The sequence below is a fragment of the Callospermophilus lateralis genome, chromosome 1 (genome assembly GCF_048772815.1).
Source record: "Callospermophilus lateralis isolate mCalLat2 chromosome 1, mCalLat2.hap1, whole genome shotgun sequence".
In the NCBI taxonomy this organism is placed as follows: Eukaryota; Metazoa; Chordata; class Mammalia; order Rodentia; family Sciuridae; genus Callospermophilus; species Callospermophilus lateralis.
Window position 1 is genome coordinate 168105250 of NC_135305.1, and position 27960 is coordinate 168133209.

Below are 27960 nucleotides of genomic sequence, written 5' to 3' on the forward strand. Positions count from 1 at the left end.
CCTGTGCACGCCAGGCGAGTGCATTACCGCTTGAGCCACATCCCCAGCCCCGATCTGAATTCTTAATGTTACCCAAGGAAAACACTTTTTCATCTCTACTTTTGTTATTTCTTATATATGACATAAAAAGCAGAAGTCTATATAGAGGTGCTCCTGACAACACAAGAGAAATATTGGTCTAACCTAGGAAACCTTGAGCAAGTCACTAAACTTTTTTTGAACTTGACTTTCTTCACCTTCTGAGCTGGTTTGCCTTACAAAACTATATAAGTCTAAAAATGTGGGCTGGGGATGTGGCTCAAGAGGTAGCGTGCTCGCCTGGCATGCATGCGGCCCGGGTTCGATCCTCAGCACCACAGACAGACAAAGATGTTGTGTCCGCCAAATACTAAAAAATAAATATTAAAATTCTCTCTCTCTCTCTCCCAATATCTCACTCTCTCTCACTCTTTCTTTAAAAATAAAAAATAAAAATGTGCCACACAGCAATCTGTGTGACATGGGACTAAGAATCAGCATTAATTACTCACTTTGTATGTCAGGTGGCAGGCTGAGCACCATATAGTGTTACACCATTTCATTCCAGAGGAGCTGTGATTGGGGCAGTGTTAACCCTGTTATTCAAGATGAGGAAACAGCAGCTCAGCGAAGTAAATGGCAAACACGAGGATAAGTCACGGTTCTGATCTGGATCTGGGTGAACTCATAGCCCATGGTCCACACCAGGCCATCTCCTTACAGAGGCCCTCCAAACAGTCCTTGGCTATTCAATGAATGGATGCAACTTATTATTTATTTATATGCTCCTCAAAAACAGGGATCAAACTTTCTTACCCCATTTCTTAGCATCTCTCAAGGCTAGATAAACAAGAGTTAATCATATTTTGAATAAATCAAAAGGAAACTGCGTTACCAAGAAATCATTTTTTTTAAGAATTTTTTTAATATTTATTTTTTAGTTATCGGCGGACACAACATCTTTGTCTGTATGTGGTGCTGAGGATCGAACCCGGGCCGCACGCATGCCAGGCGAGCGTGCTACCGCTTGAGCCACATCCCCAGCCCCCAAGAAATCTTAAATCAGTATTTCACGAAATAAAATTTTTCATTAACAAAGTTCAGGTTCACAATTTCCTAACTTCTTTTCATTATTTGGCCCTTTGAGAGGATTCAATTTTTCATTTAGAACAATAACTGATCAAATACATTCACGACTTAAAATAGTTTCTTCAGCTTCATCATCCTCTATGAAAATCAGGTTGTTTTTTCTATAAAGTAGAACTTAGTTTAACTGGGTTCCAGCAATTGAAATTGCTCTTAAAAAGCTAACACATACTCCCCTTCCCTCTTGTCTACTAACTAAATATCATAATCAATGAAATAAACTGTCGGAGATCATGAATCAATACTAAAGCTGCAAACCGTATTAGGAAAGGAAAAGAGAATCCGAGAGATGGAAAGTCTGCAGTGCGTTAGAAAAGGAAGTCAGAAAGAAACCGGAGGCAGGTGTCCCTTTATTATGTTCCTCAGGGGTCCTCCAGCCCATTCAGGGGTGCACCACAATTGCCACTCACAGGCAGCATCACCCAGAGCCTTCCCCCCCTCCCAGTCCTCCTCCTCTCTTTTATGCATGTGTTCTGAGCCACAGGCGGCTGAACGGTGGACAGGTGGGAAGTGCTTACTAAATGCAACTCAGTAGAGTCGGCTGGAGAGTCAGCACCCACAGAACAACAACTAACAAGGGCATCCCGGCTGAACACTGAAGGGACACCGCAGGAAGGCTTCTGAAAGAGCTACCACCCCTCTGCCCATTCTCCCTCTTCACCTCTTCCTGAATCCACTTTCTCCTCTTCACCCTCTTCTCCGGCGCTGGGGATCTTCCCTGGAGATGACCCTAACACTCTCACAACACAGCTGCTAGACCTAAACATCAAGCCTGATCCCTGTGGCCGCTCTGTGGGCCTTCAAGAGTGAAAGCCAGAATCCTCACGGTGGCAGGCAAGGTCCTCCAGTTGCTCACCTCAGAATGACCCAGTCACACCTACACTCAACCACCAGGAACCTGCAAGTGGTCACCAGGGGCTTCTTGGGACTCCAAGACCCCTCTCCCACTAGCCCACCAAACCAGCACACTCCCAAATATCAGCTAACAGAATTGGACTGTAGTTGAGGTACCTGCTAAATGAGATTTTTAGAGGCTCTTACTTACTGGAAAAAAAAAAAAAAAGTAACTATGTGAAGTGATGGAAATGTTAATTTGCTTCACTATTGCAATCATTACAGCATGTTATAACACCATATAGACAACAGAACTTATTTTCAAAATAAACCAGTTAAATTAAATGTGGCTCAAAGATTAACTACCCTTGAGGCCTTTCCTGAATACCCAAACAATACTACCTCTGTTCATCTTAATGTATGAGCATTTCTATCTGCTGCATTACTGTGAGCTTCCTTCATCTGATTTTCTACTCACACAGTCCCCTATGACTAAATTATACAGCCGCACAGGGTTTAGCAAAATATTACAATTCCAAGTGGGAGTTAACCTGTATTAATTTGTGAATATTAATCATGATTAATTCAAAAGACAGGCCACACTTAAAAAGTTTTTAGTTGTAGGAGTTTGTTTTTGCTTTTTGCTTTCAGTACTGGGAATTGAACCCAGGGGTACTTTATCACTAAGCTACAACTCCAATCATTTTTCTAAAATACTTTGTTTTGAGACAGGGTCTCACTAAGTTGTCTAGGCTGACCTGGAACTTGGAATTCTTAGTGGTTCTTCTTAGAAGAGGTCAGTATTATGGTTTAGATATCAGGCAGCCCCCAAGAGCTTACGTGGGAGACAATGCAAGGTTTAGAGGTACAATGATTGGGTTATGAGAGCTTTAACCCAATCAGTGGATTAATCCTCTGGCAGGGATTAACTGGGTAAATGGAGGCAAGTGGGTATGTCTGGAAGAAGTGGCTTATCAGAAGCAGGAATATGGGGTCTCTATTTGTCTCTGGAGAGTGGAGTCTCTCTCTGCTTCCTGATCACCATGTGAGCTGTTTCCCTCCACCACACTCTTCCTCCATGATGTCCTGCCTCACCTCCAGCCCTGAGGGATAGAACCAGCCTTCAGTGAACTGAGACCTCTGAAACCACGTGCCCCCAAATAAACTTTTCCTCCTCTAAAATTGTTCTTGTCAGGACTTTGGGTCACAGCTGTAAAGCACCTGCCATAGGCATGAGGCCCCGAGTTCAATCCCCATCACCACATAAAAAATAAACAACGACCATAAAAAATGATGTTTAAAAAAAAAAAACAGTCAGTAAACATCGTGAAGATATTTATATATTCATTTTAAAATGAGATATTAACAGCATAAATGAAAAAGCTTAAATTCCCACTACTGAAGACACAATAACTAGAATGTGTCTGTGGCTAATAAACACACCTCATATCGTTAATGAACCTAATCCTGTAAACAGCCACACTGCTGGGAAGGCTTTCCCTCATCTGGTATCCAGTAAGACCCCTGATGGCCTGCAGCACAAAGCAGGTCCACTGGCCTTGTTAGTTACCTTGCCACAGGAACCTCCAGCTATAGAACTCTATGCACCACGGGCCTTGAAGAAAACATCAGGGCAGGTTATAGTAAATACTAAAGCCAGATCTACACATCTTCTGCTCCCTGGCCCACACTTGGAGAAGTGCTATAAGAAGCTGTCAGAAAAGGCTTTTACAAAAAAACCATGATATATTCCCTATTTTTCTTATCTCTAGTGAGAATGGAACTGAACGACACTTGGAGAGGACAATCTAACAGCACCTGTGTGTAAGGATATCTGTGTCATCTATACTCAGATACTAAACACACAATTTTAGCTGCAAAAACTTCCAAGGTTCTTTCATTTCTGAAAATAGCATAAGCTAAGATACAGGAGGAAAAGGCACAAGAAAAGTCAAATCTGAAAACCTGTAAGAAAAAAAAAAAAAAATGACTACCACAGGTGTGGTAGCACACAGCTGTCATCCCAGGAACTGAAAAAAGGGCTGAAAGCTGAGGCAGGAGGATCACAAATGCAAGGCCAGCCTGGGCAACTCAGTGAAACCCTATATCAAAAGAAAAATAAAAAGGGCTAGGGAGGCAGCTTAGTGGTAGAGAACCCCTGGGTTCACACCCCAGGACTCAGGGGTGGAGGGGGGGAAATCACTACCGTTTTACTGTTACAGTATCCATCCTATTAAAGTAAACCTGCCCCCACCTTGGACTTAATTATAGATTCTACTTCTCACAGGGCTTGTTCTGTGTGTGTTGGAAATTGAGCTGCAAAGTAAATGAGGTAGGGATTTAGAGATTTGGTACAGCAAACTTTATAATAAAAATGGCAGGATTTTTCTTGCTGTAGTAACATATTAAATTTCATTTGATCTATTTACTATATTCCAAATTTACAAGCATAAGATAGAAGGTTATAATTATAGTTGTATTGATTCATCATTAAGATTTAATCAAGCTGCTGCTACAGGGAATGGTTGTTATTTTGGCAATGTTTTTGTTGTTTCCAAGGTGCTTTCATAATCACTAAAACAAACAGACCCGAAACCAACAAAATATGGTATCATTTCTAAGGAATCTCTAACATAACAAGTTTATATCAAAGCAAATGTGCTGAAGAATAACAGTTAAACTATTTCTTACTGTCTGGGTTTCTATGCCTTTCTGACCACTGATAGCTAAAAATGTTTTTGGTTTTGATTCCTTTTTACTTTACAATTAAAAATTTACCTCCTCTAATTCTCCTGTTTCATTCTGCTATTTTTAGAAATGGCTTTTGCATGAATGTAAAACCAAAATTTATGTTCTATGAAACTGAAACAAGTTATCTAGACAGGAGAGGGTATGTCTATTTCTCTAGTATTTATGGGGAAAACTAATTCTGAACAGTATCAGGAAATTCTTAAAAGAATGTCCAAGTTTATCAGAGCATCAGAACCAACGTTTCCACAAACTTTATAAATCTGGCAAACTTTTCAACATAATAAACTGTACCTGAATTTAAAATCAATTAAAAATCAGTATCAAGAAATGTGTCATGTGTGAAGTCCTAAATCCATGGACCCACTTGCTGATCAATCTTCATCTTGAGCTTCTCCAGGAACCATGGAAACTATAAACAAGTGTTTGACATTAGGTCTTATCACCTAAGGGACTGTGGAATTCCTATGAGAAACAACAATGATAAGAACATTCTAGAACTGTGTTATCTCCAATCTTATGGATACTTATTTCCTAATTCTAAAGTCTACCTTCCCCACCCCTTATGCTCAACAGCTCACACAAGAACATGATTCCATTTAAAAAGCTTCAATTCTTAAAAATATTAATTATAGGTATTAGAAACATCAGAATATACAATATTTTCTAAAAATGAAGAGCTATGTCATTAACATGAACAATCTAACAACTACTATCTATCCTAACCTATTGTATCACTTTATATTTTCTTAGTAGGTTTAAGGGTCAGAAGGTTTACAAATTGAAGAAGAAAGCCTTCCTTCAACATTGCAAACTAGTTTTCATGTAAAATGTTCTCATGTGAAACAGAATGGACAAATTCTTTATTTGCCACTTGCTTTCAACAACATATTTGAAAACGTAAGCTAAATATAGAACTTATAGAATTATATTTGAAGCTAATAAATTTAACATGCAATTACAAAATACAGATAGGGACCAAGAGTGATGAAAAGCGTGCTTACCAAGCTTGAGGCCCTGGCAATCCCCAGGACCAGGAAGGAAGGAAGGAGGGAGGGAGGGAGCGAGGGAGAAAGGAAGGAAAGAACACTAAAATAAAAGTTGCCATAAGGACAGAATTTCCACAACTCAAGAGACACACCATTTGAGTCTTTAGTAAAAGACTCAAAATAAATCACATGTAATAGAACTCTAGAATCAGAACATATTCACCAAAAATAAGCCTAAGAGAAAAGGTTAAAAGATTTATTTAAATCAAGTATAAGTTGCTTTTGCTTTTTTTAAAAAATATTTTTTTAGTTATACATGGACACAATATCTTTATTTTGTTTATTTTTTAATGTGGTGCTGAGGATTGAATCCAGGGTCTCACACCTGCGAGGCGAGTGCTCTATGGCTGAGCCACAACCCCAGCCCAGCTTTTGCTTTAAACTAAAGGTTAAGCAAGTTTTCAGGTAGAATTCTAGCACTGGAGTTTTGACCTTGGGTCTATGCATACAGGGAATGAAAGTCCCTAGAAATGGAATGCAAAACAGCCACAGGTTTCATTAGATTCCAAAAGTGTCTATGACTTATGAGAGGAACTACTTTATGCTGTTTGTTATTTAAAAATTACTGTATCATCAGTCCCAGGGTAGAGACTTTTACTTTAGAATCCAGAGTTGAACTTAGGCTAGGCAAAATCATTTTAAAACCAATATCAAAAGAAAGCTTATTAAAAAAAAAAAAAAAAAAACTCACTGATTATAATATCAATCAGACTAATTTTTCTTTCAATCTGTTTTTCAAGGAACTGATTTCTTAGATCAAAAAATTTATTTCAAAATAATGGGAAAGTATAAAACTTTATGGCCAGATAGATATATAAAAAAATGAAATGCAAAAATACCAAAATGGATTAGAGATCATCCTTCTTCCCTGTGACTCGCCACAGCCTCAACAGTTCAAATTATCACAAGAATAAGAAAATAATTCCTTTACTCTAGAACAGACTATTTATTCCATAATTCCATTTCCCTGGATTTCCATATATAACCTGATGTATTTTCATTGATCAAAATGAAATAATTTCACTATATTTCTATAAATCAACTTCTCTTCTTCCTCTTTGTCTTCCTCTTTCGCCCCTCCTCCTTCTCCAGTGCTGGGATCAAACCCCAGGTCTCACACAAGCTAGGAAAGTGTTCTACCAAAGAACTACAATCCTAGCTCCTAAAACAATTTGTAAAAAAAATTATCTGTGAGGCCAGTATTATCTGATAACCAAACCAGCAAAAATATCACAAAAAAAAGAAAATCACAAACCAACATCTTATAAATAAGCAAAAGTCCTCCACAAAATAATAGCAAACCAAATCTAAAAATAAATGAAAACCATTGTATATCATGATCAGTGAAATTTATCCCAGAAATAAAATGGTGATTTCAACATGTGAAAATCTCTCAGTGTGACACAACAAAAATAAAGAACAAAAACTCACAAACATCTTAAAGATGCAGAAATAGCATCCAACAAAATTCAGCATGCCTTCATAAATAAAAAGTAAATAAATTGCTGGGCATGGTGGCTCATGCCTGTAATCCCACAGATTTAGGAGGCTGAGGCAGTAGGATCACTGGTTTGAGCCAGCCTCAGTAACTTAGTGAGGTCCTAAAGCAACTTAGCAAGCAAGACCCTGTCTCAAAATAAAAACTTTAAAAAGGGCTGAGGGGCTGGGGCTGCAGCTCAGTAGCAGAGTGCTTGCCTAGCATATGTGAAGCACTGGGTTCAATTCTTAGCACCACATAAAAAAATAAATTAATTAAATTAAATAAGGGGATGCTGTCCATCTACAAGTATAAAATTTTTTTTTTTTAAAAAAAGGGTTGGGGATGTGGCTCAATGGTTAAGTGCTCCTGGGTTTAATCCCCAATGCCAAAGAAGCAAAAGTAAATAAATAAATCACTGAACAAACCAGGAACAGAAGGTACCTTCCAGAACCTCATAAAGGGCATCAATGAAAAATTCACAACTTACAGGTGAAAGAATAAATGTTTCTCTCTAAGAATTTTAAACAGGACAAAGATATCTGCTCTTACCACTTCTATCTGGAATTGTACTGGGGTCTCCAACCAAGGCAATTGTGCCAAAAAGATGGAGGAAAAAAAAAACAGTCAAAATATAAAGATCAGAAAGGGAGAAAGAAAAATATCTCTATTTATAGATATAATTTTGTACATAGAAAACACTAGGGTTGGTGATATAGCTCAGTGGTTGATCACATGCTTAGTATGCATAGGGCCCTGGCTTTGATGGAGAAGGAGGAAGAGAATGAAGGGAAGAGGAATAGAAAGAAGATCCTAAAGGATCCAGAAAAAAAAAAATTATATTTTAGTTTAGCAAGGCTACAGGATGTAAGATCAATATACAAAAAAAAAAAATCATTGTCTATATGATAGAATAAATTAATTTAAAACAAAATTAAGAAAAAATTCATATAACAGCATTAAAATATATTATTGGGGGTGCGGTTATGGTTCTGAGGTAGAGCACTTGCCTAGCATGCATGAGGCACTGCATAAAATAAAATAAAGGTATTGTCCACCTACAACTAAAATATAAATATTTTTTTAAAATATATTATTTATGTAAAAACTAATAAAGGTACAAAACTTAAAAAGTATTAAACAGTGGGCTGGGGATGTGGCTCAAGCGGTAGCGCACTCGCCTGGCATGTGTGCAGCCTGGGTTCGATCCTCAGCACCACATACAAACAAAGATGTTGTGTCCACCGAAAACTAAAAATAAATATTAAAATTCTCTCTCTCTCTCTCTCTCTCTCTCTCTCTCTCTCTCTCTCTCTCTCTTCAAAAAAAAAAGTACTAAACAGTGTTGAAAGAAACTGGAAAGACAAATACATATATGGATTGAAAAACTTAACACTGTTCAAGATAGCAATATTCCCCAAACTAACTTACAGATTCAAAGTAATGCCACTCAGAATTCTACCATGTTTGCTTCTAAAATTCACATGGACAAAGTTCCCCCCTCCAAAGAATACTAATAATACTGAAAAGAACAGAGATGAAGAACTCGTGCTGATTTCCATACTTACTTACATAGTCAAGATGACATGGTACTGGTGTAAAGACAGACATACGGAGATGGAATAGAACTGAGAATTCAGAACTCTTTTTTTGCAAGGTTGGGGGGCTGGTACTAGGAATTGGGGATTGCACATATTAGGTAAGTGCTCTGCCACTGAGCTACATCCCCAGCCCTATTTTGCTTTTTGTTTTTGTTTTTTTTTTGCAGTACCAGGAATTGAACTCAGGGGCGCTCAACAACTGAGCCAAATCCTTAGCAATATTTTGCATTTTTTGTATTTTGTTTAGAGACAGGGTCTCACTGAGTTGCTTTTGCTGAGGCTGGTTTTGAACCTGTTATCCTCCTGCCTCAGCCTTCCGAGCCATTGATATTATACATATATACCACCGTACCAGGCTCCTATTTTGTTTTTTGAGCCAAGATCTTGCTAAACTTACTAGGCTGGCCTCAAACTTGTGATCCTCCTACCTTAGCCTTCCAAGTTACTAGATTTCAGGCATGTGCCACTACATCCCACCTCAATTCATTTTTGATGTGAGTGCCAAGGTCGTTCTATGTAGGAATGGGGGTGGGGTAAAACAGCCTTTTCAAAAAATATACAGGTAGGACAAGTAGATATTCACAAGCAAAAGAATAAAGTTAGAGCACTTCTTCTACCATATACAAAAATTAACTCAAAACAGAAAACTATAAAGAGATAAAACTATAAAACTCTTACAATAAAGCACGGGTGTATTATCTTCATCACCTTCGATCAGGCAAAATTTCTTAGATATGACACCAAAATCACAAATAACATTAACATACAATGGACATCATCAAAATTAAAAACTTGGGGCTGGGGTTGTGGCTCAGTGGTGGAGTGCTTGCCTTGCATGTGTGAGGCACTGGGTTCGATTCTCAGCACTACATAAAGATAAATGAATAAAATAAAAAGTCCATCAACAACTAAAAAAAATATTAAAGACTTGTGCTTCAGAGCACACTATTAAGAAAGTAGAAAGACAATAAATAAAATGGGAGAAAAATTTTGTAAACCATATCTCTGAAAAGAGACTTGTGTCTAGAATACATGAATAACTATAACTTGATAACAACAACACACCCACACACACACACAAAGAAAAAAAAAACACTACAATTTAAAAGAAGTAGAGATCTGAATAAGCAGTTCTCTGAGCACACAAGAAATGTTCAAGGGGTTGGGGTTGTGGCTCAGTGGTAGAGCACTTGCCTAACACTTGAGGCACTGGGTTTGATCCTCAGCACCACATAAAAATAAATAAAATAAAATAAAGGTACTGTGTCCATCTATAACTAAAAATAAAATTAAAAAAGAAAAAAATTCTCAAAATTGTTAGCCATTAGGAAAATGCAAATCAAAATCACAATAAGATACCAATGAACAGTTACTAGATAGCTATAATTAAAGACAGATAACAATGAAAACCTCACTGTTGCTGATGAGAATATAAAATATAAAACGGAGGTCACTTTACAAAACAGTCTGGTCAACTCCGGAAAAGGTTAAAGTTACCATCTGGCCATAATTCTAATTATATACCAAGACAAATAAAAACATATGTCCACACAAAAAGTTGTACATGAACATTGATAACTACATTATTCATAATGGCCCCAAATTGCAAATAACCCAAATGCTCATCAACTGATAAGCGGATAAGTAAGATTTAAAAATCCATGCAATGAAATATCTGGCAAAAAAGGAAATGATGTGCTGATATATGCTACAACATGGATGAATCTAGAAAACTACTTTAATAGGAAAAAAAAATCTCAAAAGACAAGTTACAGGATTGCATTTATATGAAATGTCTAAAACAGACCAAGCCATGCAGACAAAAAGTAGCCCAGTGGCCGTCTGGAGGGGCAGGACCTGGAGTACAACACAGAATGACTAATACTAGACACTGGTTTTCTTTGGGGGTGATAAAAATATTTGAAAATTGACTCTCATGATGATGGCACATCCCTACGAACATACGAAAAACCACTAAATTGTGTACTTTAAATGAATGAATTGTGTGATGTATAAATTATATCTCGATAAAGCTGTTTTTGAAATTATCTTTTTTTTTTTTTTTTTTTTGGCACCAAGGATCGAACTCAGAGCCACATCCCCAGCCCTATTTTGCATTTTATTTAGAGACAAGGTCTCACTGAGTTGCTTAGGGCCTCACAAAGTTGCTGAGGCTGGCCTTGATCCTCCTGCCTCAGCCTCCCCAGCGGCTAGGATTACAGACATGCACCACTGCACCTGGCTAAAACTATCTTCTTAAAGTTAGTATTTATTTTATTTTTCTGTTAAGATCTCCCTTTTCCTTACCCCTGATTTACCATATTTGTAAGCGAAGAATAGCAGATTACAAAACAATTTAGATTCTCAGTCAAACATGTTAAGGCAGAAAAAGTGCATAGAAAACAAAACCATAATATATTGCAATTGTTTTACACATATATATTGTATTTATGTAAATGTTACATATTATTTATATTTGCTGATTCATTTTCCAAGTTTTCTAATGTAAACATATACCATTATGAGGAAAAAAGGTGGTGTTCAATTAAGGACCCTTTCCTTCACTGTGTGGTCCATTCCTGTTCACACCCTGCCTATCACAATGCTGCAGGCCAGAAGTGGTGACCCAGGCCTATAATTCCAACTACTTGGAGGCTGAGGGAGGAGAATTGTAAATCTGAGGCTAGCCTGAGTAATTTAGTGACAGCCTGCCCCAAAATTTTTAAAAAATTTTAAAGGTCTGGGGATGTAACTCAGTGGTAGAGCACTTCTACTGGTATGACCAAAATAAATTTTTAAAAAAGGAGGAAATAAGGGGGGAAAAATAACACTAGTAGAGAATAGACAATTTTTAGCTAACAAAAATAATGTTAGTAGAAATTAGGGAGAAATTCTCCCTTATATTGGGGAGAAAGGACAGAGAGAAAGGTATATTAATGAGAAGAGTGAAGATAGTTTGGTTTTTATTAGTGCTCCTCTGAATTAGATTTGGTCTATTTTTTTTTATTTTTTATTTTTTAGTTGTCAATGGACTTTGTTTATTAATATGCGGTGCTGGGAATCGAACTCAGTGCCCCACACATGCTAGGCAAGCACTCTACCACTGAGCCGCCACCCCAGCCCTGGTTTGTCTATTTTAAACCATAACTGTGTACGCTTTGGGTATAAGACACTTTTCTATTCACATTATGAGTTTTTCTTTATCTCATGAATTATTTATAAAAGGGTTTATTTTCTAAACTCATGGTAATGACAACCTGGCATTCGTTTTCATTATAGTCGGTTGTCAAATCATATGTACAACGTTGTCTGTACTACTTGTTGAAGCTCGCCTGTGGAATGGGGTGTTCATTTTTGTTAACCTTCCAAGTATGCTTGAAATATATATTTCATAACTGTTAAGGTGAAGTCCTATATAAATCCATTAGACCAATTCATTGTGTTGTTCACATCTTCTACATCCTGAGTAAGTTTACATTTGCCTAGTCTGAATGCTTTCAGAGATGTGACTATCTCCAAGTAAGACTATACTACTGTTTATTTTTCTTATCATCTTGTCTGGTTTTGCTTCATATGTTCTGGACTATGTTATTCATATAGTTCAGGCTTGTTACATCTCCCAGAATTGTTCCTTGAGTCATTATGTTCTAGACTCTCTGGTGCCTTAAATTCTTTTTGCCCAGTATTAACATAACACAACTCTATTTCATCAGTATTCCCTAAATTTAGTAAAGTGAGGAAAAAACAAATCGTAATTCCCATCTATTTCTCACTAACCTATGAGATAAACTACATTTAAGCTAGCATCCTGCCCTGCAGGGCTCAGACACTTGACCCACAATCTGGAGAAGCTGCAGGGAAAGATGGGAACTGGAGAACTGTTAGCCAGAGGCCAAGACAGTAAGCCAGCAGAGATCAGGGACAGAAGATGCTACAACAGTGCCCAACCCTAAGCCCATCTTCTGAGCATAAATGCAGCTGCTGCTTAACTCCCCTTACAAACCTTCTGCAAATTTCTCTGTGGCTGACCTGACCCATAACTAGGAATTTTGGGAAAAACAGTTCCAACTCAGTTATGCTGACATAATACAAAACCAACACAACCTACAGGTGAAAGGGTTCTTCCATTTCTTTCATTTAATGTTTTGTGTGTCATTGTTTTAGAACTCTCTCTCTTGTTTTAGAACAGCTGAATTTTTCTTTCATCCCCAAGACTATCTTTTAACTGACATGTATGATTCACCTACATTTATTGTGATTTATGCCTTTCATAATTTTATTTTATTTTTTAAAAATATTTATTTATAATTTTTTAGTTGTAGATGGACAATGTGGTGCTGAGGATCGAACCCAGTGCCTCACGCATGCTAGGCAAGTGCTCTACCACTGAGCCACAACCCTAGCCCTTCCTTTCATAATTTAAAAAAAAAAAATTATTTAACAGAAATAAATACCACCATAAAAAAATAAAAAATGTCAAGAAGTATTTAAACATTAGACAGCATATACATATATTGAAATGTTACATGGTATCCCCTAAACAGGCACAATTTCTGCATTTTTATGTATCATTTGAAAATAAATTTTAAAAAAAGAAATTTGTACCAAAAAAAAAGTATGCATGATTTATATTTCTGAAGTCTATCACATATTAACTTGCAACTCACCACTTCTCCAGCAGAGGCAGCCAACATGTGCTTCACAGGCATCAAATACGAAGATGAATCAGTGTACAAACACCATTTCACATATTCATAGGTGAGGAAAAATGCAGCAGCTGAAATTTAAAACAAGCCAGTCTTTTTACAAAGCTTAAATACACATTCCCACTGTAAAGAAATAGTTTTTTTCCGAAAAGTATGACAATAATTATTACATTATGAGACAACAGACAAACGTAACTTTTTCCATCACTCTTTCAGAATTTACTGAGCCCATATTACATTCCCAATCCCAAATTAGAAAAATGCAGACAACGTGATCCATCCTGAGAGAGCTTATCAGCTAACCTAGCATTTGCCAGGCTGAATGACAAGTTACTTAACACTGTTCTAGTCAACTTTTTAGACAAGGTGAGGGTTAGGGGTTTCTGTGTTCCAGAAGATCTTACACTTGGTCATAAAACAAACATCTACATTGGTCTATAAATAAGTCAAAAATGTAAACATATGCCTTTACTTGAAACACAATGTGTATTCTATAATGCTTTATTATTGCTGGTTACCCAAAATAGCCATAGCTACTTTTTAATGTCAATTTACCTTTTTTTTTTTTTTTTTTTTTTGGTGGCACTAAGGATTGAATATTGGTGTCCTCCACTAAGCCACATCCCCAGCCCACTTTTTATTTTGAGACAGAATCTCACAAAATTGCTTAGGGCCTCGATAAGCCGCTGAGGCTGGCTATGAACTTGCAATTCTCCTGCCTCAGCCTCCCAAGTTGCTGGGATTAAAGGTGTGCACCACTGTGCCCAGCTAATCCCCAGGCTTTTTATTTTTTATTTTGATTTTGCAATCCTCTTGCCTCAGTCTTCCAAGTTGCTGGGATTACAGATGTGCACCACTGTACCCTCCTACATCAATTTACCCCTACAACAAGGAAACAATCAAATGCTTAATTAGAACTGGAAATCAAAATCTCAGAAGAGCTCTATCACCATGAACTAATTATAGCTGCACACGAGGGCTTTAAAACTTGTACTGTTAATCAAAAAGTGTTTATCATGTTCATAAAAGATAAAGAATGAAAGAAAAAGGAATCACAAATTCACCTTTTGAAGGACATTAGAATATATCACAGTCAAGTCTGAAACACTCAAAAAACTGCCTGATAGTAAAACTCAGTGATCTGAGGTTGCCAACAAATATGCAGGCCCACTGTCCACAGAAGTCACTACCAATTCAGTGACCTGGCACAGTTAATACAGGCCTGTTCCCGTGTGGTTCTTCATACAGCTTGTCACACTTTGGCCCACTACAATATCCCTGATGGCATTCAGCTGTAGGTTCTGCAGCTACTAGCATCTCTATACCCACCCCAAGGCAAAGGAAGAAAATACTAAAACTTCCTAAGTTTCATGGTCAGCTGCCTCAAGCTTGCCCAATTTTGTGATTACTTGTGTGATACTTCATGTCTTTTAGGTCTGTAACCTCCAACCCCTATCCCCAAGTGCACAGCATCCAAAAAAGACTCCACTAATGAAAAATGATGGCACAATAAAATTCCAAATGAGGATCAGAGCAAGTAGTCAAACAAGGAGACATGGGCTATCTGATAAGAGTCTCTTCTAGCCCATCCCCCGCCCCCAGCAAAAAAAAAAAAAAAAACATGCCATACTTTCTTTACACGTGCTATTAAAAAGGCAATAAGGTGGCTGGGGCTGTAGGTCAGTGGTGGAGCACTTGCCTCACAAGTGTGAGGCACTGGGTTCGATCCTCAGCACCACATAAAAATAAATAAAGCTATTATGTCCATCTACACCTAAAAAAATTAATAAAAATAAAGGGACTAAGGCTCCTAAATGTGAGCCTTCAATATGGGTCTTTCAATCTTCTGTCCCCTCCATGCCAACCCCTCAGCTCTGATGATTACAGTGGCATTCTGTACCTAGACTAGAACCTTAACCAACAGTTAAAGACAAAAAAAAAGCAGAAAGGAAAATGCAATTCATTCAAAATCTGTAGGAAGACAGCAAAAGAATAAAAAAAAAAAAAAAAAAGCTTTGACTTCTCTTGCACCCTCCATCTGCTAAAGTTGTGTGGATGGCAAAAAAAGCAAGAAAGGAGGCAAGAAAGATGCCACTGTCCCCATTCTGTACACACACCCCCACACACAAGTTCAAAACCACATTCTGTATGTAAATCCTCAGTAAAGAATGTAAAATAATCCTGTGATCATTGAGACAGCATCATGTACTCAACTACAACTAATACTGCACCTAACCCACAGGAATGCTTTTGTGTAATATGTAAGAGACAAAGATCTAAAGAACAATGAGTATAGGTGAAGGAGAAAACCAAATAAACCTGTGACCAAAACATAGGGACTTAGTGACATATTCCTGTATAATTCCCTAGCTCAAAGGTTTTTAAATTTGTCTGCATATTAGAATCGCCTTGGAATTTTTTAAAACCACCAATGACCAGGGCATACCTCAGATGGATTAAATCATAATCTCTGAGGTGAGCCACAGGAATCAGCATTTAAACTCTTCAGTGATCAGGTGAGTCCAATGTGGACAAACTTGGGACATATCCATGCCCTTCACACCCTTAGAGCCATGCTTGACATGGAATAGGTGCTCAATAATAACTTGTTATAACCAATTACTCAAAGTATTAAGGCATACAGAAAGTCAAGATAAACCCAAAACAGCTTGCTGTTCAACAGGCTGCAGGGCGAGGAGAAGGGGAAGTAATAAACAAAAGGACAGAAATACTATTATTTGTGGTACAATCTTTATGTGAATGATATGCTCACAGATCTGGCACTTAAAGGTCAGATTAACCTAAGAGGAAAAATTTCTTATGAATTATCCTGAAAAAATAAATCAAAACCCAGAATTTAAGAATCTCCTAGGACTGTGATTTTGTGGATGTATATTGTGTGCCTTTTTGTTATTACTGGTTTAGTTTATTTTCAGTGCCACAAGAAGCATTCATCACCAGCTAGGGATGTGGCTCAGTGGCAGAGTACCTGCTCAGCATGCATGAGGCCTTGGGTTCAATCCTCAGCACTGCAAAATAAACAACTGAAATGAGAAAAGTATCAACAAGACATGTACCAAGAAGTAGATTCCATAAAACAGATTATACTGTTGCAGAATAAGAGGGCCATAATTCACATGACTTCAAAACCAAAACAAAGATGCTGAAATTGGGGAGCAGTGGCTCACACCTGCACATCTGTAATCCCAGCGGCTCAGGAGATTGAGACACGAGAATCTCAAGTTCAAAGAAAGCCTCAGCAAAAGCGAGGCGCTATGCAACTCAGTGAGACCCTGTCTCCAAATAAAATACACAACAGGGCTGGAGATGTAGCTCAGTGCCCCTGAGTTCAATCCCCGGTACAAAAAAAAAAAAAAAAAAAGATGCTGAAATCAGAATATCAGGTGGAAGCCTGTAAAAAACACCTGCATCATCTAAGTACAATTGAAAGACTAAAAGATTGAGCTCACATGCTACACAAGAATCTCCAAGTATTTTAAACTCTTCAGTGATCAGGAGAGTCCAAGTTATTCAACTAGGCTTCATACTAGAATCACCTGGGAAGCTAACAAAAACTGCTGATTATCAGACAAGACCCAGAACCTATTTCTGAGGGTGAAACACAGGCATCAGTATTGTTTAAAGACCAGGAGATTCCAATATGCAAGCAAGGTTGTTTCTGTTTCTCTCTCTGTACTGGGGACTGAACTCAGAGGTGCTCTACCACTGAGCTACATCTCCTCCCTTTTTCACTTTAAGTCAAGGTCTTGCTAAGTTGCCCACGTGGGCCTCAAACTTGTGATTCTCTTGCCTCAGCCTCCTGAGTTGCTGGGAAATTGTTTTTCTATTACAAAGATACTGTAAGGGAATCTCCAGTGCTACTATTGAAAAATAGTGGATTAAACAATGGAAAAAAAATCAGAATAGCTACAACACAGAAGGAACTATGTATCACCTCATATCATTCTGAAAATAAATCCTATTATCTTGGCTTTATAGCAGTGAGAATATCAATGTCATGTTTACCATTAGGAAAGGATCCAATAGCAGCAGAAGGAACACCAGCATATATTCCGCGAAAACCACCGGCCTTATAAAATCCTTGGGGACTCTGCAGCCTGGTTTTAATGGTATCCAGAGGAAATAATATCAAGTCAACAGAGGCGCCTGCTACCCCACCAGCCTTTTAAAAAAAAAAAAAAAAAAGGAGGGGAGGGGAGAAAAAAGAAAAAAAGGTTACAATAAAATAAGGCCTCTGCCATTTAGGGGCAGGAAGAGGAAAAAGGAGGTAGTATTTAAACATATTTCTTGTACCTTTCAGTTCACAAACCTTTGCAAAAAATCCAAGGACTTTCTATCTCTAGAGATTTTCCTAGGAAAATAACAAAAAATGTACTAAACTTGCAAACTGTTTTATATTAAATTTTCTTTTTAAAATTTTTATTATTTAAATTTATTTTTTAAAACAAATTTAACATTCATTTTAATATACTCAAAAAAATTTTAAAGCCACAAAAGGAAGGGGGGAAAAAAAAAAACTCAGCAAGGTAAAGAGTTCAGCCTCCAATTTTAATGGTTTCCTGTTGTATACTTCCAAAGTATACTTTTAATGGTTTCCTGTTGTATACTTCCAAAGTTACCTTGGGCACACAAAAGCAAATATGAACATACATTTTATTTTTCCTTTTTTAAAAAACAAAAGATGATATACAATATGCACTACTCTGCGCTTTCTTTCATCTCACAATTTATCTTGGTGACCTTTCCATATCAGACCCAATGTTATATTTTTGTCTTTTTAGCTTAGTAAGTAGTCAATCTGCATTAAGGGGTTTTTTTAAGATTGTTTTCTGAAATAGCTCCAAATCTTTACTCATCTAGATCTGTATTTTAAGAATTACATATCTAAGGATCCATATAGTACTTTTTATTGTTTATTATATTTAAAAATTCACTGATAATTTTAAAATTAAGTGCGTAAATCAATTAAAAAAAAATTGGCCTGAGCTAGTCATCTCCCGAGAAATATCATGCTGTTATAGAAAAGCTGCAAATTAAGCTGATTAAAAACTAAGTTTGTATCTCATGATTATAATGCAATATATGTAGAATATTTTAAAACTTATTATACTTGAGTGGAAGAAAAATGAAATTTCAAAAAATATGAACACAAAGATAGGTCAGAATAGATATTATTTAGATATTCTAAAGGCATCATTTACAGATGTGAATCAAAATCAGATTACAGTAAGCAGACAGAAGAGAAATAAAGAGGAAACCCAGTATGTTTCCTACACAGAATTTAACTGAATGGCTAACTTTTCCTTTCTTTTGAATTCTGAACCAAGTGAATGTATTACCTCTTCAAAATATAAAAATATATATTTAAAAACTATACACTCCACAATATGAAATTTAAAAAAAAAAAAAAATCAAGCTGGGTGTGATGGTTCCCACATGTAATCCCAACAGTTCAAGAGGTTGAAGCAGGCTGGTTTGAGACCAGCTGCAGCAATTTAGTGAAACTCTAAGCAACTGAGCAAGACCCTGTCTCAAAAAATAAAAATGGCTAGGGATGAGGCCCAGTGATAGACTGCTCCTGGGTTCAATACCCAGTAACGACAACAATAAAAAAAAAAAAAAAAAAAGGAAAGAAAAAAATCAGTACTAGTCAAACACACAGGCAAAATTCAAATTTAGTTTTTTCCATTTTTGAGTTTACTAAATACTCAAGTGGTATAAAGCTGGGTACCTAGCAAACAATATCTGCTTAACCTGGGCTGGGGTTATAGCTCAGTGATACAGCACCTGCCTAGCAGGTATGAGGCACTGGGTTTGATTTTCAGCACCACATAAATAAATAAAATAAAGATCTATCAACAACTAAAAAAAATTTTTTTAAATCTGCTTTACCTGCCATTCACCATAAAGCTACTGCAAGACTAAATTATTAAAAATTAGTTTACACTAGAAAAGTTGACACCATAATATTAATACTGCAGTACTATACAATTATTCTGGCACAAGACCTGAAAGGGAAACCAGTCATTCAAAGAGCACAGGAGAGAGCTACACACAGTACTAATAGACCAACCACCTGGGGGGCCTGGTGAGCACCTACAGTTCCAGTTCTGGGACTTTGTTGCCTTGGACAACAAAGCAAGACCCTCATCTCAAAAAAAAAAAAAAAAAAAAAAAGAAAGAAAGAAGAATAACCAGGGGTATGGGATTTTTTCTTTCAGGATATAAAGGTAGCCTTTCTCAGTTCTGGTAAAAAGGTTCAGAGGTAATGAAAAAAAAAAAAAGTTGAAAGGCCACCTTTTCAATGCTCCTGTCACTTGTTCTTAGAGATTTTTTTATAAAATTCAATAAGTCAATGAAATATTTTGCCTGCCTTCTAATTTTCTTAAAACATGGAAAGAATAAAATTGATGAGATGGTCTGATACAAGTAGATTCTTTGAAAACAGGCTGGGCTTTATTCTGATTTTCTCTTTCACCTTAGGAGAGGGCTTAGTGAGATGAGCAGTATCTGTTTCTCAGTTTTAATCAATAAGTTAGTCATTTAATCTACTTGGGAACTTTGCATGCATTGATTTCTCTAACGCATTTTCATCAGAATTCTTGTCTTCTAAGAATAAAATGAGCAGATTCAATCTACTTATCTAGTGTAACATTAATCGAGGTGCTAATTGCTTCTGTGGATTTCAAGCTTCTTCAACTAGTGTCATTTAAATTCATGAGAATGAAAAACAGAAACAGAACAGCTAACCCAGAGCCCGAAGAAGGCCTCTATCTTCAACCACACAACATATTTAAGATTTAAACAAATATTTGATGAAGTGCTTCTAATTTTACATCAATATTGTTTTATACTTGATCATACTAGCCAACATCAACTGGATTATAAAAAAATCTGTATATTCCATTGTTCTGTAGTCTGAGAAGTTTATTTTATCATGATCATTTATCCAAAAGTTATCAGGCAACTTGTTAGTGTCAAGACTTACAGTAGCTTACACTAAAAATCATAAGTTAAAAACTAGACAAAGTCCAAAGAAACAAAATAACTCAGATAACCAATAAACTCTGATAAGCACAACAAGTTATCAAGATCTTAAAATCATACACATAGATAAATTACATGCCCTACCTTAAGTTACTAAATGTAAAAAGTCCTGCCAGGCTATAGAGAAGTATTTAATTAGTGCTTTGAAATTACTGGAAATTTAAAAAGATCTAGATTTTATGCTAAAAAGCCTTTTTTCTCAAGAGGAGGCTGACACACAAAAACCAGGGACAGGAGATCATCACTGCTCAACCTCTGGACAAAATGAAACTGTGTACTTTAAGTAAAATCAACACAGGCCATCAGCCTAAACGACAGCCAAGAACCAGGCTGCTCAGGGGACCCTCCCTCCCAGACACTCAGCTTCCTCCACAACTGAGAAGCCAGCAGATCTGAAGCACCCACCACCATCCTCCTCAGAGCAGAACTGCTGCTTCCTACAATCTTTGCATTCGCCAGGCATTCTCCCCACAGCATTTCATTGTTCCCTCTAGTCCAGCCTGGAAATCACAGCAAGACTGCATCTCAAAAAAAAAAAAAAAAAAAAAGTAAAAGAATCTAAATGTCCATCCACAGGAGTTATGTTAAATCAATGTTATATCCAAATAATGAATCGCTACATTGTCTTTAAAAGAACAAGGAGGATCTGTATTCACTAGCACTGACATACATGTTGTATTTTGAGGTTAAGTGAGATATAGAATATGTGCTGTACAATCCCCCCTTAAGAACACACAGAACTCTGCACAGGAATAACTATACATCTGAAAACACACACAAACTGCTGGAAGCTATTACCTCTGTGGAAAGAGATTTAGGACAAGAGGTATTATTGTTAACTTGTTAATTTTTTATGTTGCTCATATTTTGTAATTATGAATTGAATATTACAAACATCTGCTTAAAAGAAAGGACATTTGAAATCAATACTCACACCTTTCAAAAAAAAAAAAAAAAGTCCCAAATTCACTGATACTCAATAGATACTCAGCAGAAATAACCAAACTTCCCTTCACAGACCCTGAGCTACCTCCTCTCCAGCTACTTTCTGCACTCTGCTATAGAGCTTGGGGCTTCATTCAATCCAACTACTCTGCTTCCCCAACATAGCCTGAAACCTCTCATTTCTGTACTCCACTTAGGTTTCTCTCTAAGCCTAGAATGCTGTCCTATCCTCCTGTTGCCCACCTAGTGCATCCAGCAGATCACTTTCCTGTCTTGCCCTACCTGCCCCCATTCCCCTTACTCGCCCGTACACACACACCTATCAAAATCCTGTCCATTCCTTTGTCTAACATAAGATAACTATAATTTTGTGGGTTAGTCTCTGTGTCCTCTATTCTGTACCATTGGTCTACCACCAGTCTGTTTTGGTGCCAATACCATGCTATTTTTGTTACTATTGCTCTGTGGTATAGTTTAAGGCCTGGTATAGTGATGCCACCTGCTTCACTCTTCCTGCTAAAGGATTGCTTTAGGTGCCAAAAACATGCATTGGAGAAAAGATAGCCTCTTCAACAAATAGTGCTGGGAAAACTGGAAATCCATATGCAACAAAATGAAATTAAACTCCTCTCACCATGCACAAAATTCAACTCAAAATGGATCAAGGACTTAGGAATAAAACCAGAATCTCTGCATCTAATAGAAGAAAAAGTAGCCCCTAATCTCCATTATGTGGGATTAGGCCCCAACTTCCTTAATAAGACTCCTGTGGCACAAGAATTAAAATCAAGAATCAATAAATGGGATGGACTCAACTAAAAAGTTTCTTCTCAGCAAAAGAAACAATCTGTGAGGTAAATAGAGAGCCTACATCTTGGGAGCAAATCTTTACCCCTCACACATCAGATAGAGCACTAACCTCTAGGATACATAAAGAACTCAAAAAGCTAAGTACCAAAAAAACAAATAACCCAATCAATAAATGGGCCAAGGACCTGAACAGACACTTCTCAGAAGATGATATAGAATCAATCAACAAAAGTATGAAAAAATGTTCAACATCACTAGCAATTAGAGAAATGTAAATCAAAACTACTCTAAGATTTCATCTCACTCCAGTCAGAATGGCAGCTATTATGAAGATAAACAATAATAAGTATTGGCAAGGATGTGGGGAAAAAGGTACACTCATACATTACTGGTGGGACTGCAAATTTGTGCAGCCAATAGGGAAAGCAAATGGAGATTTCTGGGAAAATTGGGAATAGAATCACCATTTGACCCAGCCATCCCTCTCCTCGGTCTATACCCAAAGGACTTAAAAACAACATACTACAGGGACACAGCCACATCAATGTTTATAGCAGCACAATTTACAATAGCTAAACTGTGGAACCAACCTAGATGCCTTTCAATAGACTAGACGAATGGATAAAAAAAATATGGCATATATACACAATAGAATATTACTCACAATAAAAGAGAATAAAATCACGGCATATGCAGGTAAATGGATGAAGTTAGAGAAGATAATGCAAGTGAAGTTAGCCAATCCCAAAAAAACAAATGCTGAATGTTTTCTTTGATATAAAGAGGCTAATCCATAGTGGGATAGGAGAGGGAGCATTGGAGGAATAGAGGAACTCTAAAGGGAGGAGGCATGGGGTTATAAATGATGGCAGAATGTGATGATCATTATTATCCAAAGTACAGATATGAAGACACAAATTGGTGTGAATATACTTTGTAAACATCCAGAGATATGAAAAATTGTGCTCAGTATGTATAATAAGAATTGTAAGGCATTCCGCTGTATATAAATAAAAACAAATAAATAAAAATAAAATAAAATACACCGGTGCAGTTGCAAAAAGAAAGAAAAAAAATCCTGTCATTCCTATGGCTGCAACCAAATACCATATTGCTCATAATGCCATTCCCAATCTCCCAGACAGAATTAAATGCTACTTCCCTGACTCCACATAATTTTGCTTATATCTCACTTTAGTTCTAACCATGATGAAAATAACCATGAAAATCCTTCAGAGTGCACCTCTGTCTTCCTAAATATCTAACCCAGCATCATTTACACAGCAGGCTTTACACAGCAGGAACTGGAAGATGATAAGCTAACACCTTATGAAAAGACTGAGTGTTCAGAAGAAAAACCACAGTGGATCACTATGTGGTTCTCCCTGTTCTGGTCTGCTACAGCAGTTACAACAACTGAAAGCCAGTGTTATCCGTCTACTGCTCTTCTTCTTAGCATTCCCCAGCCACAAGGACAGCTTTACGGTGTATTTCGGGAGACTTCTCCAGAAATCCTGTTTATCAGCACCTCCTATTTAAAAGAGCTGTGCAGAGTTCAGTTTTGTTTAGTGAGGCTGTTCTCAAGAATGCAATAATACTTCTAGACTCTGAGTTGAATATTCTTCTATTTCTCTAGAAATTCTTTCAGATTAAATATTGCCTAAGAGCCAAGTTTGGCATCAGAAAGACAATCTCAACTGGGGTCTCCTTAGGAACTTTTCTAAGCCAATATTATCTTCATTCTAAACATGAGGAAAATACTGTCTATGCTTCACTAGTTTTTGAGAATTACTTTAAGGTGAAATGAGAATAAAGACAAATAAGTGAACCTATTATAAGCTCAGCAAAATGCCTGGCCCTTAAACAATTTTCAAAATAAATATACATTCTCTTTAGAATTCTGTGACTATAATTATTCTTAAAAGTTTACTAATACCAATCTGACATGCCAATATTAAAATACACACACACACACACACACACACAAAGAATACTTTACCAAAGACTGAAGAGTACATGTCTTTCATTAGCAATGAAAGACGTGTACTCTCCTCAAAGTTGGCTCTCTAGACAAAAATCATCCATTGGCTGATGCAAAAGAAAACCTAAATCATGCAATGCTCAAAAACCTTAGAGAAATACTAGTGTTCACATTGTTTTATGATTCTAGGATTTGAGTTTATAAGATAATTTTTAAAAAGTTAAAAACCAAACTGTGTTATAAATTCAGTTACAAAAAAGTTGTAAGGGGCTGCAATTGTAGTTTGGTGGTAGACCACTTGCCTCACACTTGTGAGGCACTAGGTTTGATCCTCAGCACCACATAAAAATAAAATAAGGGGGACTGGGGATGTGGCTCAAGCGGTAGCGTGCTCGTCTGGCATGCATGCGGCCCGGGTTCCATCCTCAGCACCACATACAAAGATGTTGTGTCCGCCAAAAACTAAAAAAAATAAATATTTAAAATTCTCTCTCTCTCTCTCTCTCTCTCTAAAACAAATTAAAAATAAAAAAATAAAATAAAGGTACTGTGTTCACTTACAAATTTTAAGTTTAAAAAACAAGGTGTAAAAACACATGTTAAAATGCTCAGTAAGCAATTAAGTTGTATCTCTATTTGCAATTACACAGCTAATTTTTGCTTTACTTGGGGTTTTGTTTTGCCATGCTGGGACCGGAACCCATGACCTTGAGTGACCTTGAGCACACTGGATAAGTGCTCCACCTCTAAGCTCTATAGCTCCAACCTTATTTAATTTTTACCTTCTAGTATGAATCCATGAAGGCAGGGAACATACCTTTGGGGCATTCTATCCCTAGTACCAGAGCAAAAGCCAACAAATGTATCTGCTTAAACCTAACTTGTAGAGGTGGGACAATTGTAGCTGAAACTACTATGTTTCTTTTATTTGGCACAGCATTATTCTTACTCAAATTCTGTCTGATAATGAAAAAAAATTAAAGTGATTTTCAACATGTAGTATTAGGGTTTGGAAATTGAAACAAAAGTATATTAACAAACAGAATATGATGGCCTCAACAACTAAGGAGGCTAAGGCAGGAGGATCACAAATACAAAAGCAGCTTCAGCAACTTAGTGAGACCCTGTCTTAAAAAAAAAAAAAAAAAAAAAAAGGGTAGGGGGTGTAGCTTTAGGTGGTAGAGCACCACTGGGTTCAATCCCCAGTACAAAAAAAAAAAAAAAAAGTACATTAAAAAGTCATTTATACCTAAACTTCCCAAAACTAAAACTTTCTAAGTAGTCCTCTCTTGAGCTAAGAAAAAAAAAAGAAGAAGAAGAAGAAGAAAAAGAAAAAGGAGGAGGAGGCAAAGGAAAGGCGGAATAAAAATGCTTTTCCTTCACTTGGAATGAACTCAAACTTCTTGCAATTTCCACCTACTGGTCCTAATTTAATCTCTATAAAGAGACAGGAAAAGAATATACCTACATGTGTATCATACCTTAATAAAATTCACTTTAAAATAATTGTTTTTTTAGATATATTTTTAGTTGTAGTTGGACACAATATCTTTTTTTATTTTTATGTGGTGCTGAGGATCGAACCCAGTACCTCACAGTGTGAGGCGGGCGCTCTACCACTGAGCTACAGCCCCAGCCCAAAATAATTATTTTGTTAACTCTAGCACTCATCTCTGTTCAGTAATTGCTACTGTTATTGACTTGAGAAAGTAAAGGGAAGCAGTTAAGGACACAAACCCCCAGGTTGCACCACCTAGGTTGGATTGAGCTTTAACATAAAATGAACCTCAACTGTGTGACTTGGGACAAGTTTTCTAACCTCTTTGTATCCCAGTTCCCTCAACTGAAAAACTAGGGTAAGACTTCAATTGTCTGTGAGAATTAAATGGAATAATATATAATATAAGAGGTTATCCCAGTTCCTGACACAGGAATGTTAGTTGTCAAAACTACTATTGCTGTCTCACCTGCTAGACTGGAAAACTCAATGAAAGTGGTTATGTATGTCTGTACATCTCTACAGACCTAGCTATTACACATCTCAACAAATCTAAAGCTATCATCCCATACATTTGGTTAAGGAAGTTCTTCCTTCCACATGTGCCCACAATACTCTGAACCTGGACTACCTGTCATTTATCCCCACAATCACTTCACTATTCTGTTTCCACTACCTGAGCCTTGTAAGTAGGTCTGTCTTGTTCACCACATTATATCCAAGAGTGCCTCCCAACATTGATTATGTAAGTGAATAAACAGCTGTGGGCCTTCATTTATTCTATGAGATGCATTTTCAAAATTATGTGTTTATGGACTGGGGCTGTAGCTCAGAGGCAAACCGTTTGCATTGAATGCGTGAGGTCCTGGATTCATCCTCAGCACCATATAAAAATAAACAAATAAAATAAAGGCATTCTGTCCATCTACAACTAAAGAGAGTCAATCTGTCCTGTTCACTTCTTTACGTGTCCCCTAGAGCAAGAACATAAAGCTCTTTCTCTTTTAAGTCAAAACGTGTTGCCTCTCCTAGTTTTCTAAGGAATTTAATAAGCCACCCATGGACTCCACAGAAAAGCTACCTGCGCTTTTCAATGTTTCCTCAAAGCCCAAGGTTGGAGCAGAATAAGCAGATTAATTATGTATTGAATGATTAGGTGAAAATGTCATTTTCTAGAGAGGCTCTGTGAGCGATTTTAGTGACAGGTATTTTTGTTGCTTTTTTTCCCCTTGAGTTACATATATTTAATCTCGAGTTTGAAGTGATTATGGCGTATAAAGGACGTAGAGAGGGCGCAGAGAACAGTAAGTACCTCTCCTTCCCCCTCTTGACGTGCGGTCACGACACGAGGCCTCGGGACCAGGCACCGCCACCGCAGTAGAGCCCGGGACTCCGTGGGAGTCAGGAACCCGAGGACAGACCTGCGCGCCAATCCCCACGCGCCAAACCGGAAGGAAATCCCCATGGGCTCCACTGCAGGCCTGCGGCACTCCGAGCATCCCACCCTGCTGCCCCGCACTCACCACCAGCGAGGCGGTGAACCCCGGCTGTTCCATGTCCCCGCAGAACAGGTCGAGGTTATAACTAGAGACTGAGCCGAAGCCGGTGGCGGCCCCGTGCGCAGGGCGCCGCCATCTTGGAGGCGGGACCTTCGCTGAGTGCACTTCCGGGTTCCAGTGACGTCAGCCACAACAACTGCACGTGCAGCCCGGGGGAGCTTTTCTGGGAGTAGCGCGCGGGAAGAGAGACCCGGCCTCGGCGGGTGTGGGCCAGCCAAGTCTCGCGGCTCTTCTCGGCCTCCGTTTCCGGCAGCCGTGGGATGATACCGCTAGGTGGAGGGAAACTCTCGCGAGCAAAGGAGCCCCAGCTGAGATCTAGGAGAGGTGCCAGAAGCCAGGCATGGTGATTCCAAGCGGCAAACCCCAGAGAGGGGCGGCTCTTCTGAAGGGAGGCCCCGCGGAGCCGCAAGACGAGCTGCAGGACGCCTTAGCTGTGATTTCCTATTATTCCAACCCAAATCGGTTATTTAATTTTTTAAACCTTCATTTATTTATTTGTTTTTATGGACCGCTGAGCCAC

General features: G+C 37.7%; 1 protein-coding gene across 6 annotated transcripts in view; it reads right to left on the reverse strand.

Moving 5' to 3' along the window:
* Window positions 1–27631, reverse strand: part of Slc25a26 (solute carrier family 25 member 26) — a 138369-nt gene extending 110738 nt beyond the window's left edge. The window contains exons 1-3 of one of the 6 annotated variants that reach the window (XM_077109097.1): window positions 27405–27631; window positions 17606–17762; window positions 13541–13650 (exon numbers count right to left, since the gene is read on the reverse strand). In XM_077109097.1, the coding sequence (XP_076965212.1) occupies window positions 13541–13650; window positions 17606–17762; window positions 27405–27437 (300 nt within the window). In that variant the 5' untranslated portion in view covers window positions 27438–27631. The remainder of the gene's footprint in view (window positions 1–13540; window positions 13651–17605; window positions 17763–27404) is intronic. The other 5 variants (XM_077109089.1, XM_077109093.1, XM_077109091.1 and 2 more) reach the window with 5 other exon arrangements.
* Between the last annotated feature and the right edge of the window lie 329 nt (window positions 27632–27960).